Source organism: Ambystoma mexicanum, chromosome 7p (assembly GCF_040938575.1).
Source record: "Ambystoma mexicanum isolate Mex_15411 chromosome 7p, UKY_AmexF1_1, whole genome shotgun sequence".
Taxonomy (NCBI): domain Eukaryota; kingdom Metazoa; phylum Chordata; class Amphibia; order Caudata; family Ambystomatidae; genus Ambystoma; species Ambystoma mexicanum.
In genome coordinates, this window is record NC_090939.1 from 903,148,113 (window position 1) to 903,166,220 (window position 18,108).

Below are 18,108 nucleotides of genomic sequence, written 5' to 3' on the forward strand. Positions count from 1 at the left end.
ACAACACAGAGCAACACAGGGTCCCACGTTTAGAGACTGGTCTCCGGTATTAAGTGAATTATAATAAGATAAATGAATTAATATTGATTTGACGCTCATACCACACACGAGGGTGGGAAGGAGAATTATTTAGGACTGTGAGAAGGAAGTATATAACTCATTATTATCAAGATTACAGGTTGTTAATCTTCGAATTAAAACTGTCTTTCTTACTCTTCATGGTCCTTACTTAATAATGACATAACTAGCAATACATTTTAAACAGACTCCCTCCAACATCTGTCCAGATGACAGACACAGAATGATATACATAGGACTATTGCCCGCATCAAGTGATTCTTCAACGTGTCTGTCTGCAGACCAATGACACAATGGTCACAGAATAAACCTGCCCCAACATCCCACAATGTGAAATCAAGGCAAAAGCAGAGGTCCACCAACATCTATATTTTACATTCCAGGAAAGTGCTCAAAGACAAGCCTAGAATAGTCCAAGTTACGTGAGATTTGATCAAAGCACTTGATCTCATCAGATCAGACAAGTGCACTGGCTTATTGTGCCCAAGTAGGTGCAAAGCCATCTGACTTCCTGGAATAGTGACTATTAGGATACCTCTAACCAAGACACATAAAACATGGCCCTGTAACAGTCACAGCCCTGCGACTCATGATTTCCTGTTGTGGTTGCTAGTTTATTATGGCCATCGTGGGCTGAAGAGTTTGTGTCTGACTTGGTTGTCAAATGAGACCACTAGAGCTCTTTGTAGACTGCATGTGTAGTTCTGGACTCAGACTCTCAGACTCTGCATAGGTCCCAAGGTTCTGTTCTCTGGAAATCCTTCCAGTAGGTCTGTGGCAAATGTCTCTCTGGCAGCTGAAATGTTTTATCAAGTCTGCTAATGCTTTGCCTCTGCCCAAGTCCCCATCAATGGACCTCCATATCTTGGCTCACAACAAGGTATCATTTCTTTAGTTCTCTGGTAGGTAATGGCTCCTCTACTCACCAGCATCTGGATCATGAACCACAGCAAGCTTTCGTCAGTCCCTGCACAAGTCTTTGCTTAGGAGTTTCTTTTCCCTGGCTCCCAATGAGGTAATCCCTTCTGGAGGGGTTTCTCTGATGGGCCGTGGCTCTGAATGAAGACGCCTCGCGAGCTTAGAAGTATCTCTCATCAAATTGATGTATGGTTCCCTGTCAGGTTTCTCAGTCTCGTTCCCCTGGTGAGGCTGCTTCCTCCAATACCATGAGTAAATCATTTCCCACTAGGCTAAAACATTTTTCAATTCTACTTTTCAGATTTTCTTGGGTGTCTAGGATTGGCTCCAATCAGTCTTCAGGCCCAAGCCACTGTGTTCTTAGCCCTGCTATCCTGAATGCATCCCAGCTCTAGTTCCACTAGTTTGTCTTATGCCTTCTCGGTCTCAATAGGACATGTTCACAGTACCTCCCTATTCACCTCCACCATCTTCCTTCTTTTTAAACCCTCCTGCTAGGACTTCCTCCTTCCTGATTCTTCTTGCTGTCCTCTACATTCCTCTTTGAACTTCTTTGTCTCTCTTCCAATGCCATCCTTCTTCATCCACTCTCCTGATTTTGCCTTCCTCCAAAACCTTCCTTTTCATTGTCTGTCCTCCTTCCTTCGACTACGCTGGTCTATCCTTCCTCCAATACCCTTGTTTCTCTTCACTGTTCTCCCTCCTCCACTCTCCTTCTTGCTTTCTTTCCACACTCCTCGCTGTCTCCTTGTCTCTAAACTACCCCACCCTGAATAAAATGCCCCCCTTTTTATACCTCCGCCCTGCTGTTAATTGGGGGTCTTAACAGCTGCAGTGGCGACACATATGATCAGTTATTGATCTGGCCCTGTGTGTGTGCGTGACATATCCCATTCTTGCACCATGTGTAGTTGCTTGTGTTTGCTTTACTGATGGACGACCCATGCTCTGCAGGCTGTTACTTGAAAATGAGGGTATGCCATTTTGGAAGCAAGCAGGCCTGTCATGGCATGCACCTGATTCCACCATGGTGTCTCCCTAGCATGTGTGTTTTTCACTTCCATTGGACCATTGCAACTATTGCAGTTCCCTTCAAGGCTCCATTTGCCGCAAAAACATAAGATATTATATGAAAGGTTATTTATAACACGATTAATACCCAGAGGTTTTTAAGCGTGGACCCGGGATCGAAGCTGTGTAGCTCTGTGTTGTCTTTCTTCCAAGGCGAGCACGTTGCTGCTGAGCTATCCTCCCGAGAAAGATGAATTTGCAATTGCAGGGCAGAGCACAGTGTTCTCCGTTTGTCTCTCACCAAGGACATGTGGTGCAATCTCAATCTCCACTCATGGATCATAGAGGAATGAGGAATGAATGGGGAAGAAGCAATGGGACATTTCCCTTAAATGCCCCTCAGGGTTTGAAATCACTTAGTGAGATGCCTCCCTGGGCTCTCAGGGTCCCGCCTACTCCAGACTAAGAGGAAGGTTATACTCAGTCAACAGAGATGCAGCGGGCGCAGGCAAACAGTAGTAGTGCAGTAAGTACAAAAATTAAAGACATGTCCAAGCAAGTATTTCTATAAAAATATAAGGGGACATAACGACTGCAGCGGTAAGGGGTTAACGGCACCGGTAAGGATGCCGGTGCCGTTAATCCCTTACCGCGGCATTCGAGGGCCCTTACCGGGTCCCGCTAAGGACGGCTGGTAAAACCAGCCGCCCTTAGCAGGAACCGCTAAGGGACCAGGGAGCTAAATTTACTGGCCCATTATTAGCTCCCTGCCCATTCCCATTGAGCCCTATGGGGGCTCGAATGGGAATGGGGAAGGGTTTTTTGAATGGGGACTTACCGGGTCCTCCAAGGTTGGAATCTCCCGGTAAGTCCCCATTCAGAGAACCCAGACACGACTTTGGAGGCAGCCATGGTGCTAATAGCACCATGGCTACCTCCAAACTCGTAATGACCCCCATAGACTTTTCCCAAGAGCAAGCAATAATAAAGCACTTTAAATACCCAACATTGTACAGACAGAAAACACACAGATAATGCAGGCTAGCTATAAATGTAGATATACAGGTTGAACACTCTGGGAAATATACTGGAAGAGGTAAAAGTAGACAAAAACATCCACAAAAGTAAAATGGAAAAGAAATGTGACTTGAAAATGTCTTGGTTAATGTAGAACAAGGGGACCTAACTGGTCTTTAAGGCCCAAGCTAAAGGCCAGGTGGTCAAGGTACCAGGAAGCCAGAGAAAGGACAGATACACCATCTCCTCACTACCATACACCATACTCTCTCTATAAGGCTTCACGGTATCAACCAGGTCTTCTCATAATTTCTTTGTTTTCTTGATATGATCATTATTCCACTGATTTACCAGCCATGTGCAATAGCTTTCATGGGATGTAGCATGGTGGCTGGTCTCATTTACTTACCAGAAGTAGCAGCTATCGTGGAGGCTCTTCGTGCACCACCACTGGTGCTTTGGCTTCCCGTCGTAATATAGAGACTCCGTTCCTTCCTCCTCGAGGGAATCCTACGTGGGGACATCTTCTCTTGGAATGCTGCCTAACCTCTGTGGGTGGCAACCAGAGACCTAATTGCTTTTCCATGATGACCTCCAGGAATGATTCTGGTCTTCATTCTGGCACTTTTGGGTCAAACACCTGAATCCGATGCTTCTCTTCCATAAACCAAATGTAGACATTGACAAAGAGCATTGCAACGTTCAGTGTTTGCTCCTCTGATCCATTGCATTCTCAATTCTTCTGTGCTGTCCGTGATCCCCCTATTTGACTCTTGTTCTCCCCTTTTCTGGCATTTCTTTTCCTTTCTAGCTATGCCTCTTGGTCTTTGCCCCTGCAGCCAAGCTTCCAGTTCTGCCTCCTGGTCTTTGCCCTGCGCCCTTGAGCTGTTGTCCAGTCTTAAAGATACATCTGATTCTGGGCTCCTCTGAGCTTGATCTTGCAGTGGTTTATTCTCTTGCATATATTTTCCCCTGCTAGGGATTTAACCTCTGGCTATGTGGCCCTGTTTGTCAACTCCTATGCCACGTATGTATGAGGAAGACCCTCCTTTACCTCCAAGACCCAGGTACTAAAGATAAGGAGAGATTATAATTGTGCCCTGCCCTTGACGTGATCATATTGGAAAGACTCAATCAACAGGGATAGTTGAAATAGGGCACATTAACTGGATCTACGGGCAGGCTTAGCCAGCTTTTGTAGGCCATGGCATGTAAAAGGCAGGCAGTCAAATGCATGAAGCATCAGATAGAACCATGAATAGATTATTGGAAGATGGTGGAAGACATCTTTCTTGAGTCACAGCTCCCTGGATGCCTTAGCTCCTCCCATGCCCTGTCTCCTGGAGAACAAAGGGCTTTTCCTGCAAATTACATTATGTTGCCCCATCACTCATGGCCTGGCAGTGTTCAATAGAGTTGCTAGAGTTTCAGCATGTCTGTAGATAACATTGTGGATAAGGTGAAAAACTCTCACAGAGGCTGGCAATGGGTTTCCTGGGTGGGAGTGAAACCATATGCTCCCCATCATACAGAGAGGAATGCTTCCAAGCAAATGTTTATTTCATCTGGGGGGGTGTGGCTACAATGACCATGTGAGCAGACGTGTTCCTGGGAGAGCTCCGGCGGATCCGACTACGATCCGTGATATAAGTGCACATGCAGGTGCCTGACACAGATAAAAAGAGGCGTGCATGCACATGAATAACCTGAGCTGGACTGGGAAAGGTTTCGAGCAGCAGAACGCAGCGGTTTCATAGCTCTGCGCTTCCCGAAGACTGCGGTGGCCGGGAACGAATAAAACAAAATGGCGGATGGCGGAGGATTGCGGGAGCGAAATGCTGCAGAGGACCAGAGGAATGATCCAGGCTAGATGCAGCCCATCCGAAACAACTACTGGATGATCTGTCTATCGAGGGTCTGAAGCGCATTCACAGCCGGCAGTGAGCAGAAGTAACGTGGGCTGCCAGACCACAAGACCCGAACAGCTGTGTATCGGGTGGCGGGCAGATGCTACAGGCGAGGTACGCGAGCAGAGGAAATAGATACATTTGTATCAGCGCCGGTGTTGGAGCCCGCTCCAGAGGGGCACATTGCATCAAGCAGAAACACTGGGGAAGCGCGCTGACTGAGGTCGGGGACAGCGAGTGGGGAATAGATCAGCTGCCGGGAGCCTGGATTGAAGGACGCCCGGCGGATACATTGTATCATGCTAATCACACAGAACGGGCGCTGTGCCCGATCGAGGGAAGATCAATAGCTGGTCACAGCAGCCAAGAAGGGCGAGACACTGTATTAACAGCACACGGTCATTCCCGCAGGCACCAAACTAGCGTGAAAGCATGCGCTCATGAAACTGGGAAGGTGATTGTAAGCAGTGGATGCGGATCCTCGCAGCATCCACGGCAGAGGAACGGTCTCTGAGAGGACTGTACTGTCAGAGGCGTGGCATGCTGAGATGGGAGACAAGTGCTGGGGACATGAAATGGCCACAGCCCACTGATGTGGGCAAAGTAGCGCCAGGACTAGTAACACTGGGCGCCTGACACCAGAACCAGGCTATTGGCTCAACATCTAGCAGAGGGACACGTGGAAGTCCATCATACAGAGCTGGAGCCCCTATACACTGCACTATAGGAGGCGGGCACACCAGCAGAATCACCCCGTGCATATAAGAGGTGCAGAGGGCATAACCCGGGGCACAACTTGAAACGAGGGCCCCGCTGGAGCTTGTGTTACATAAGATCGCTGCAGACTGACTAAGGCATGCCAAGGAGGAGGCTGGTTGAGCCTTTGAGGTACTGATGCCCCCATGCTTGGGTAAGGCTTTGGATATTGGGACTAGGTGTGCGACCCCCCCCCTACTTGTGGAGCATAAGAGGTGGGCAGACCCACTACATACGGCTGCTGCGTCATGTCTAATAAGCCGCTAAGACAAAAAGTGAAGCAACCTACGCTGGACGAATTCGCCAGGACACCGCCGGGCCCGGAAAGTGCCAGGAGCAAAGACAAGCCCCCCGCAGGTGGCATGGCCGCCGCGGGTACAAATCAGGAGGTCCTGGCTGCGATTGCAGACTTGAAAGCGGCCTGGGAGGCCAAGCTCGAAATCGTTGTGTCTGAACTGAAAACAGCATTGGACCTTAAGGTCGGTGAAGTGCAGGAGGAGGTGAATCTACTCCGACAAGATGTAAGGTCTCTGTCGGAGCGCACAGAGAACCTTGAGAAGGAAGGGAGTTCTAACACAGCGGACTGCGCCTCACACAAGTCGGAACTGCATGCCCTGGTACAAAGAGTGGGCAACCTGGAGAATAGGGCGGAGGAAGCGGAAGGACGCGCCCGAAGAAACAACATCCGCATTGTGTGCTTGCCGGAGGGAACAGAGGGCCACAACCCCACAGAGTTTGTCGAAAACATGTTGCTACAGGAGATACCTGGAGGAGTTCTGTCTCAAGGATTTGCTGTGGAACGAGCGCATAGGGCTCCAACGAGGAAGCCGCTGCCAGGCAATCCACCTAGGCCGGTTATCGCCAAGATCCTTAACTATCGGGACCGGGAGAGGATACTGGAACACTTCCGCAAAGGTGGAACAATCAAGCGAGGGGAGGCAAACATAACAGCTTACCCGGACTATACCCTGATGGTGCAGCGGAGCCAAATGAACTTCGGGGCTGTTAAGAGGAGACTGAGGGAAGCGGGCCATAAGTACATGCTACTTTACCCGGCGAAATTGAAAGTTTTTCATAAGAACAGGACCTTGTTTTTTGACACTCCGGAGGATGCCATGGGGTGGCTTGATATGCAGGGATGCCCCCAGGAGGCTGACATTCAGACGAGAGAAGGAGGCGGACGAGATAAGTAATGAGTAATGGGAGCACTGGAAGATGGTGCGGCTTAAGACTATGGGACTTGACGAAAGTCAATGACGTGGCCTGTTAGTAGATGGGACCAAATTAGAATAGATAATGTATTGTGTGCACTGTGACTGTTGCTTTATTAAGGAGCCTCGTAGGGCTAGTCCTCACACCCCCATTTAGTATTAATAGTTAAGTGGCCATTAGGGCGACTTCACCCTACTGAGCTCTGAGCGTACTAGGCAGGGCTAGATGTGGGGGTGCCTGAGATCCAGGGATGGAGCTGGGCAACAGTTGGGGAGGGAGTTGTTGGGGAAGGGACGGGTGTGAGGAGGGGAGGGATGTGGGGAGTTTGATGTGTATATAGTTTTGGGGAGTTTGAGTTTAAACACGAGCCTATATAGAATAGCCCTAGAATTGTATCTGTATTGCGCAGGCGGATGGGAGTGGCTGGGAGGGAGGGAGATGGGTACTGACAAGCTATGGGGGGTCTTAGAATAGTGACGTGGAATGTCAAGGGACTTAACAGTTATTTAAAAAGGAATAAGGTCATGCTGTATTTGAAAAGACAAAAGATAGATATTGCATTGTTACAAGAGACGCATCTGACACGGGAAAAGTTGGAGTTGGTGAGGAGTAAATGGAAAGGTACTATAGTGGGGTCTTCATATTCAGCCTATGCTAGGGGAGTACTGGTCTGGGTGGCGCCACACGTCCCGTTCCAGCTAATACAGGAAATAGTGGAAACTGACGGGCGTTTAGTCATAGCGAGAGGGTTGGTGGAGAATAAAGAGGTGTGCATTGTAAACGCGTACGCCCCCAATCAAAACACAGCGGCGTACTTCCAGACTATGTGCACCAACCCAGGTTTGTGTGTGGGCAGGGCGGTGATCTGGGGAGGGGATTTTAATTGTGTGCTGAACCCCGAAGTAGACAGATCGGATAACAAGATGGTCAGGCCCGCCCCGGCAGCTAGGGCATTGCAGACGTTGCTAGATGACTTCGAATTGGTAGATGTGTGGAGAACAAAGCATCCTAACGAGAGGCAATATTCACATTACTCAGCCCCGGAGCAGTTGTATACTAGACTTGATTATGTTTTTGCCACGCCAGATGTAGTGATAGAGATCATTCACATAGAATATAAAGCGAGGGTCCTTTCGGATCACTCGCCCCTGGTTCTGGGGTGGCAATATTGCCGCCCTAGGGCGCGGATTCCGACATGGCACCTCCGTGCGGAGGCGCTCAAAGATCCAGTCTTTAGAGAGGATATAAGAGATGAGATCATTAACTACTTTGAGGTGAATACAGGCAGTGTTGACTCGGCTGGGATACTGTGGGAGGCCTTTAAAGTGGTGATGCGGGGTGTGGCCATCGCTAAATCGAAAGGTCTGCAGGGGGGGGGGTCCTGGCTGGTTTACAAAGAGTGGAAGAGGAATTAGAAAGAGTACCAAAAAGTGGAAGCGTAGACACCGAGCTGGTGCTCAAACTACAGCAGCAGTGTGCGGAACACTGGGAAAGGCTCTGCAACCTTAATTACAAAAAGTACGTCGAGAGACAACATGCGGGTGGGGATAAAACGGGCCGTCTCTTGGCGTGGTTATACAAGAGTGAAACCCCTATGCCCCCGATTAGGACAATAACCAGAGAAGATGGTGAGGTAGGGGACACCCAAGAGGGAGTCAATAGGGAATTTGCAGATTATTATAGGGAACTATATGAGGACAGAGGAGGAGGCAGCCAGGATGAGATACTGGAAACCCTGCAGGATATAGGATTGCCCAAGATCAGTGCAGAAGAAAGAGAAGAACTAGACGCACCAATTACTTTGGAGGAGTTGGAGGAGGTTGTTAGGCAGCTGCCTACTAGTAAGACCCCGGGAGCAGATGGATTCCCTAGTGAATTTTATAAAGCATATAGGGCAGAAGTACTCCCACCAATGTTGGAAATGCTGAATGAGGCGTTGGAAGTGGGATGGTTGCCGGAGTCGCTCAGAGAAGCGATCATAATACTGCTCCCTAAACCTAATAAACCTGGACATAGCTGTGGATCATACAGGCCGTTGTCGATGCTGAACCAGGACGGCAAGATATTGACGGCTGTCCTGGCGAATAGACTGCGGAAAGTAATTAGCAAGTTAATACATCCAGACCAAACGGGCTATGTCCCGGACAGGAACATAACTCACAACCACAGGCGACTCCATCGGGTGATCGAATGGGGCTGTGACAATGAAGGAGAAATGGCAATTGTGTCTTTAGACGCAGTAAAAGCTTTCGACTCGGTTAGATGGCCGTGGCTGCTGGCGACTTTGGGAGAGTATGGAATGGGGCCGGGGTACATCAGGTGGGCGGAGATGCTGTATAGTGCGCCGCTAACCAGGGTTCGAACAGGAACAGTGATATCTGAGAGATGGCAACTTAGCAGGGGCACTAGACAGGGTGCCCCTGGTCCCCGATGTTGTACATTCTGGCTCTGGAGCCCCTGGCACTATACCTAAGGCAGCAATACGACATGATAGGTATTGAGGTAGGAGGGGAATGGCACCTGATATCCCTATATGCAGATGATTTGTTATTATACTTGAGATACCCGGAGGAAAATCTTCAGTATATTCTGGAGGTGATGGAAAGGTATGCAAGGCTGTCCGGTATGGCGGTAAATCCCCAAAAATCGAGCATTTTCCCGTTGGGCAGTTACAAGGGAACCTCTGTAGAAAGATTGCCGGTGTTACCGGTGCCATGGACTGTGGGCTCCTTCCGATACTTTGGAATAGATGTGTACCATACGGCGGAAGAGGAACATAGGTGTAATACCGAGATGGCCATTGGAAAAATCTGCAAATGTATGAGGTTTTGGGAGAAGTTGCCCTTAGCGATGATGGGACGGGGAGCGATGCTTAAGATGGTGGTTCTGCCTAGGCTCCTACATTATTTTAGTAATATTCCACACATGATTCCCAAGGGGTTTTTTGTTCAACTGAACCGTATGTGTAGAGACTTCCTGTGGCATGGTACCCAGAATAGAGTAGCGCTATGGAAGTTGCAGAATTTTCACGAGAAAGGGGGTATTAAACTACCGAATTTTGAGGTCTATTATATAGCGAGCCAATTACAATATGTGGCCAAATGGCTCCCTGATGAAGCAACCCCTGAATTTAGATTGTTTGGGCAGGACTGTACCCTGTTTTACCTGAAGGAAATTATCCGGTTGCCTGAGTCAGAAATGAAGAAGCGCCCGGGGATGATGAGGCTGGGGTGGAAAATGTGGCGTCGTGTATGTATGATGGTGGGGGTCCCGCTCCCTTGTTCCCCGCAGGTACCGCTGGTTGCTTTGGCGGGAGGGGATAAGCAACTGAAGGTGATTATCAGAACCTACTGGAAGTCGGTTGGGCTGGTAACGTTGGGAGATATATGGCAGGAGGGGACCATCAGGGATTTTGAAGGACTTGGGGAGGAGGCGGGATTACATGGGGGCCAGTATGTTACGTATCACAGGTTGGTGTGGAAGATTCGGATAACGTGGCCTGAGACAGTATTGGCGGAGGAACCAGACGCCATTATGGGGATGATATATGACACAGCTGAAGGGGGGCATGAGATCTCTAGATTGCATGAGATGGTAATGACTAAGGTTGGAAAGGAATTGACACATTTGAGATTGGATTGGGAAGCAGAGGTGGGAGCCCAAATGGAGGATGGGATGTGGGAGCGGGCCCTCGGATACCACAAGAAGGTATCTAGGAATGCCAGACTGCAGCAAATACAGCTGTATGTAACGCATAGAGCGTATATGACCCCGCTGAGGATATCTAAGTTCAGAAATGCTGGTAGACAGGCGTTCCCTAAGTGTGATGAGGAAAATGCTGATATGACACACATGTTTTGGTCATGCCCAGTAATCGAGGGTTTCTGGAGAGAAGTGGCACAAAAGCTAGCAGAGAAAGGGGTCACGCTAGCCATAGACACGGCCTGGGCCTGCCTGTTGGGAGGGTTCCCTAGGCCACGAAAACTGAAGCATGTTGGGAAACTAAAAGACTTGGCGTACGTGCTAGCAAAGCAAAGGATAGATATGGGATGGAAAAAGTGTCATAAGCCACGGGCGGAGGTGTGGTGGAAGGCATTACAGAAATGGGCGGAGGCTGAAACGGTGGTATGGCAAGAGGCAAGTAGCATGTCTTGGTAGGAAGAAGTGGGTACCCTGATGGCATGGAAAACATTGATATCTGGACTATTTGGAACAATATTAGATCCAGAGGAATCTGATGAAAATGACGCCCTGCCGCGTGTAGTAGATAGTGAGAGTGAAGGTCAACCAGGCTCGTAAAGGGGGGTGGGATCAGGGAGGCAGTGAGCAAAGACCAATTTATGTTAATGTAATAGTTGTGGATTGCACTGCGTGTTTGGTTTGTATTGTTGGTTGTGTTGAAAAATTAATAAAATTATTTAAAAAAAAAAAAATATTTCATCTGATTAGCCATTAAGTGTGAAGGTATGTTTGGTAAATTAAAAACAGCAACGCTGCCATTGACCTATTCACGCCACAAAATTCTCGTTTGACAGAATATTGATTTATAATCCGATTTCCCTAGCATCCAGTTTTTTAGAGAATATTGATGTATAGTTATATTTCCTTGCCATCCAATATGTTGGGTGCTTGCTAGGACACTCTCACCTGGTATGAAAGAGCTTTGGATATTCCTGTGAGATTTAACAAAGGGTTTAGGAACTAAAAAAAAAAACCCATTGTTGGCAGCTTAATGTAGGTCTTAGCAGGCCATACCTATTCATATCACACTTTCCCTGTACCCTATCATTGTGTAGGATAGGGTCGGAAATTCCAATAAACATCATATCAGTCCACTGGGGTATGTGAGCTATTAAAGGGAATTAACATGAAAAATAGCTGCAAAGTAAGTAAAATGTGGTGTCACAGATGTCCCTAAGAACACACCAACTCTCGAAGGTAGTTCAAGGGATTTCATTTTTAGACTAGCCAAGGGGCTTGCTAAGGACATTCCCTCCATCTCTATCCTAGTGCGGCCCGTTCCCTCTCTAATCCCATCGTCCCTCAATCGAGGATTGTCACTAGAGATCCATAACCCCACTACACTTCTGCTAATCTCTGTCCTTCTCCACCACACATACTATGAAGCCCTCAGCACACTACTAATCTCCCCTCTTCACACTACCTCTCTCACTCCAAACATCCCTTCTCATATAGTCACTCTTCCCCAGTCGCCTGATTCACTCCCTATTCTCTCCCTATTAGTCTCACTGACTCGCCTGTCACACAGGTCAATTCACTTTTAGATGCTGGCGTGTCTTTGGACCGTGCATAGTAGAAGTATTCATGTATCAATGCTCTGTAAGTATATCAGTGATCATATCACACACAGACGGGAAGTTGCGCGCCGCTACATTTGTTAATCCCCATTCCCATAGAGTCATATGGGACTCTATGGGAGTGGAGACCAGGGAGTACCGGCACCGTTAGCAATGGTGCGGTGCTCCCGTGACAAATCTGCCTACTGTGGCAGCTGCACCCCGGCAGCGTCAAACCTGTCGGGCACAGCGGCTCCGACAGGCAGACTTGTAGTTTGGGTGCCGGTGAGCTTACTGGCACCCTTGTTTCCAGAACGGACACATTGTAATGAGGCCCAATGCCTAATTATAGAAAGGAAGGGGTACAGAAAGAAAAGATCTGACAAGAAAGATTTACTGGTTGGTGATGTAGCAAACCACAGACCTGAGCAAGTAAGATCATAACGGTACGTGTTATTCCTGAATGTGGCAATAGATCGTAACAACCTAGGCATGCATACAATCCTGATAGGAGCCAAACTATGTAATTCCATGAGCAAACAGTGTACTGACAAGTGGAAACACAGGTTTGAAACCCGGCACTGGGATTAGAGACTTATAATTAATATTTTCAAGACCTGTGTCCTACAATCCAAGAAACAGTCTACAGTGTTATCCAAACAGTAGATAACATATAATGGGCGCAGTTACTAAACCAGCACAAACCCAATTTATACTGTATTCATTGAAGACATGGTTGGAACAGAGATGCACCTCTCCCCCATGCCTAAAGTTCACTTTCATTCTGCACTAGCCAAAGTGGCGGAGGGGACTGTCTTCCCGAAATGATCAAATCGACAGGCAAGGCAACCGAGCCAATGGGACACAGTAGTACAACCCCTGGTGGTCAAACACCAGAATCCAATTTATCACCATTAAAACAGGCCAGCGGCAAGGAGAGATTCTGAAGAGGGGTTTTTGTTTTTGCTTCTAGCATCTTGCCATCCTGTTTTTTTGTGTTTATTTTTTACTGTCATACTAGTCATTTGCCAACATAGTAACTTTGTAAAGTGATCAAGATGGTATTTCCTTTTAAAATGTTGCAAATAATTAGTTAAATCAATGAAATACTTATTACCCAGTTTGAGTGAGGTGCTGCAGCACAAATATGGGCCTCATTACAAGTTTGGAGGGCTACCCCCAAACTCGGTTTCGGGTCCCGAAAAAGGGGACTTACCGGGCCATTCTGACCTTGGAGGGCCCGGTAATTCCCATTCACGGGACCCGGACCCGGTACGTCCCCATTCCCATTTGAGCCCCCATAGGGCTCAATGGGAATGGGGAGGATAGTAGGAGCGGTACCGTTAATAACGGTACCGCTCCTACCACCCTGGTCTGCTCGCGGGTGCCGCTCTGCACGCCTGGTCTGACCAGACGTCCAGAGCGGCACCCGCGAGCAAACTCAGAATGTTGCGGCGGGTTGCCTTACCGCAACACTCCTAATGAGGCCCATTGTTTTCCGTCTGAGAGATCTAGTATAAATGTCCTGAGGCAAGCGGAGGAGCTGAATTTGAGTCATATTTAAAGTGATAGTGCTGTTAGCTGTTTCCCAGCCGTGGTCCCGCTCCCATGACATATGCAATTTGACAAGAAAGACGAATGATGTAGCTATAATTATACAGAGTAACTTAAACACTATCACCTTGTGCACCATCTTTCTAATGGTATAAGCAGTTTAGTTAGACCTCTGAGAGGCACTAAGCAAATCATTGAGCTGCCATTGAGACAGGTAGTTGGCCGAGTGCAGTTGGTGAACGCTACTGTTACTTGCTGAGGTACTTGATCCTTCAGGTGTTACTAGGTGTTTGCTCGGTATTAGATATAAATTGAGTTTTGATAGCCAACCCCCTGCCAATTATTTCGATATTTAAAGCAGTTATAAGTTGTTAAGCCCATTTACAGATTCTTAACATAGAAACTTAACATTTCTTGGAACATAAGAGCCACCAAGCCATGGTACTGCTCCTGTTAACTGCTTGTACTTGACTCAACTGCCGCACACAGGCACCTTCTCTTTCATTACATGCACAGTACTATTGCGCCCTGTTGGTATCCAGGTGGCTTATTTAAATTAATATAATGGGCCAGCCTCCATCCCTATTAATGAGAGGTTGTTCCTTCTATTTGCTACATGTTCCAGTTGTTCTCGTTCCATGAGTTGTCTTCCTCAGGGCGATTCTTTCATTTTGCTCTTCCTGGTTCCCTTTATGTCCTGGATGTACCTCTCCATGGGCGCGCCAGTGTTTCTTTTACACTCCCGCCATCTTTTCTGTTTATCAGACAGTTTGAGCAGTGGTCGAAGTGTATGAAAAGAAGTAGTGGAACTATGTTCCCTGCTGACCTGCACCCACTCCCCAACAAACCCCATCATTATGTCCCCTCCCACACACAATACACACCACCAAACACTTGCACCTGCTGTTTAAGGGAACGTCCAGCGCAGTGCACTGAAAGGGCAAGTTTCAACTTCTTCCTACACTTTTATAGGAGCTGTGAAAGGTCATTTAAAAAAGTAGAGGAGCACCGCTCCCGACCGCTCCCGCTTACTTGGACCACTGAGTTTCAGGAATTTCTGCATTGAAGTCTGGGACATCCACGTGTTTGCTAACTGCTAAGAACCTTGCACTGCGTATTTCTTGACATTATGGATATCTGCAACTTAAGTTTATGAAATTATTGGACTGCATTAACCCTAAAATGCCAACTCCAAGGCCATGCGCTCAGCTTGTTTAAATCAGCTCTATTTCCCCTGCATCTCAGCAGGCAGGCATACCTCACTTACCCTGTTTTTTGCAATACCACTTCAGAATCCAGAGAAGGTCACCGGTCCAAGAACTGCCCCCTTTCAAATCCTATGTGTCACCTCCCTTATGTCACTATGAATTAATTTTATTTGCCATTGGTCACTTATCACTCAGTCAATACCAATTCTAAATGCATTCACTAACTTGGTTGTCATTTCAAGGTTGTTTAGCTTATGTCTTGGGAGTGAAACAGTATTAAATATTTTCCAGTACAATATATAGATCACATCCCCCACGTGGCCTCATGCAGGAGATCTGGGGGTAACTCTATAGAGCCGATCTGAAGATGTTTGAAGCAGCTGAAGAGCATGCCATTACCCTGCTCTATTTTTACAAAAGAAAACCTGGAAGGAGGATTGTTACAGAAAGATCAAAGGATGTATTCCTTAGGATACTTGTGTGTATATCACACCTGTTTAAAATGATTACAGCATGCGTTAGCGGAAGAATCGCTGTGACTTCTAGCTCTCTTACAGGCCATTGGATTAATTTGTGTTGGGATTTTGAGTACTGTAAATGAAAAGGCGGACATGAATTGGAACAGTCTGCATGAACGGAAAGTTAGTCCACAGGCAGGGACAGTATGCTAGCTCACTTCATGTTAGCTGGAATAAACACATGTGCTTTTGGCCTATGGTTAATGGTAAGGTTGCCTTTGCTGGTTGACTCTAGCCAGAGAGATAAATCAGATGTCTGTGCAAAAGCTGCTTACACAGCTTTGAGCACGCTCAGGGCTGACTTAGTCCTTCATCCATTCAAGGGGGGTAAAATGACTACCACTAAAATGGATAACATTTGCATCGATTATTACAGCGATCCTAAGTGGTGGGAGGACTTCAGCAGGGAACACCATATCAACGCAAATTATTATTTTTAGGAATGTTTGTGTGGGACCATTTGGTACCTGAACCAATGTGCACATCTTCCTATGGCCTCCTGTGGGTGGTCTGTTTTATAGAATGACCAATGATCAAAGATTAGCTTTCAAGTGAGTTACTAGCCCATGATACATCCATCTGAAATATTGTATTCGTCTGATCTCATTTAGAGTAAGCATTAGTTGTTTGAGATGTCGTAATAAAAGAATAATAGTCATAAATCAACCAGTCTGATTTACTTATATGATATAGAAAAGAAAATCAATGAATTTCTTGAATTTATCTAGAATACTGTAGATTTCATTCGACTTGGAACAAATAATTGCTGAACTTGCATTTTTCTAAATCTTTAATGTTGTTTGTTTATTTTACAGTGCATAAAACATGTTTAATCTAGTGTTTTTGCACAAAGGGGATCCATTTTTAGATTTAGTTACATGCAATATAAATGAATATTGTCAAAGATAAAGCATAAGCTGTAATGTCAATCTTGCACTGATTTGTCTTTTTAACAACAGCACGTGCATGTAATTTTCACTTTTACAATACATTTATTCATATGTTGATATTGTTCTTGGTTTTCTAGGTTTCTCATTAGAAAAATGGCAGAATGCAGCCACATTGAACGTTTGGAGATGCAAAGGCCAAGTTTAGGGATATATCCAGGAGTGAGTTCTCTTAACGGCGACATAAAAAGCATCATGGATATCCATACGCCGAAAAAGTATTCTTACAGTTCAAGTCCTGGAAGGACCATGAGTGATGATTTTTCTGATTGCTATTTCACTGTGTCGCAATTCGGGCGACAATACCCTTGTTCTTTATCCTTGTCTTCTGATGTTCCAAGTACATTCTCCTCGGCCAAACTACTTGAAGGCAAACCATTTGCTTATAATGGTCATCATGAATCTGAAAGAAACACCAATGTAAAATCTACACTTTCTTGTCCGAGCTCTCCACAGGACCACGCTTACAGTCTCGGGAGGACACATGTAGGTGTCCATCCCAGCAGAGAAATCGAAATTTCTTACCAGCTCTTGGAAATGCCTCCGTATGTAAAACAGAATGACAAAAGTAAAACCTACAGTAATGCTTCGCCCAGACTCGCAGAAGGAAGGAAGAGCACCGGCGCCCTTCCTCCACTGTGGAACAGAAGATCAGGGAGCGAAATTGCTCTTTCATCTGTTGGCCGATCCGGTGCGGCAAGTGTTCCCTCCAGTCCCAAACAAATCAGAAGACTTAATGGTCAAGAACATCATCATACACTTCAACCGAGAGCGTTGAAATATAAAGTGGCTGGCGCTGATGCTACTCAGGGCTCGAGTGTCAGGAAATGTAATGGTAGTTCGCTGAGCCACATGGGAGCGTACAGCCGCTCCCTGCCTAGGTTGTACAAAACTGCAGACAACCAGGGGGTGCCTTTCAGTTTGCCACCCCAAGCCTCTTTTGACAAATGCAAGAGAAAAAGTGTCGGTGACAAAAATCTACCTCAGAATGGACATGAATCTGACAATTACCTTAATTTGTCTTCCGCTAGCTCTGTGAGCGCCCCATTTAGAAATTCTATGACAGAGAGTACGCATTGCACCAGCTCCAATCTTAGTGTTCCGTCCAGCCCCCGTGTAGCTAGAAAGATGCGTCTGGCATCTTCTTCGTCATGTGGAAGTGAGGACTTTGAAAGGCTCGGGCTCCAATGTTCCAGCCCCAGTTATCTCTTTCCGGCAGATGACATGGACAGCATTTTTTCCATGGCGAGAACCACTGTGAATTCAAAAGACTTTGACAAACCAGATTTGGGGCGACCCAAACTGGCCCAAAACGCACTATCACCTTCTATGCGTGAGAGGAAGAACAGTATTGGGTCTATTGCGGAAGGAGATGACTTGATGGATTACCACCGAAGGCAGAGGGAGGAAAGACTGCGAGAACAAGAGATAGAACGTCTGGTAATTATTGTTCTTACATTTACCTTGCTATTAAGGAATGGTACTGCACTTTAATGTGATTTTCCTTGTATCATGCACTGCGTGCATATCTTTGTAATGTAGAGTTTTGTTTTATGGTTCTGATGCTGCTGATAAGCACATATTCCCCATTATATTGCTGTTGAAACATACAAATAGTATTATTTCTGTGCCATCTGAAATGTTCTATCACAGTCCATTGTGTATGGTGACAAGTGTCATAGGTT

General features: G+C 46.7%; 1 protein-coding gene across 3 annotated transcripts in view; it reads left to right on the forward strand.

Moving 5' to 3' along the window:
- Positions 1-18,108, forward strand: part of PHLDB2 (pleckstrin homology like domain family B member 2) — a 705,124-nt gene that overhangs the window by 79,428 nt on the left and 607,588 nt on the right. For all 3 annotated transcript variants that reach the window (XM_069637184.1, XM_069637185.1, XM_069637186.1), the window contains exon 2: positions 16,504-17,863. In XM_069637184.1, coding sequence (XP_069493285.1) covers positions 16,520-17,863 — 1,344 coding nt within the window. In that variant the 5' untranslated portion in view covers positions 16,504-16,519. The remainder of the gene's footprint in view (positions 1-16,503; positions 17,864-18,108) is intronic.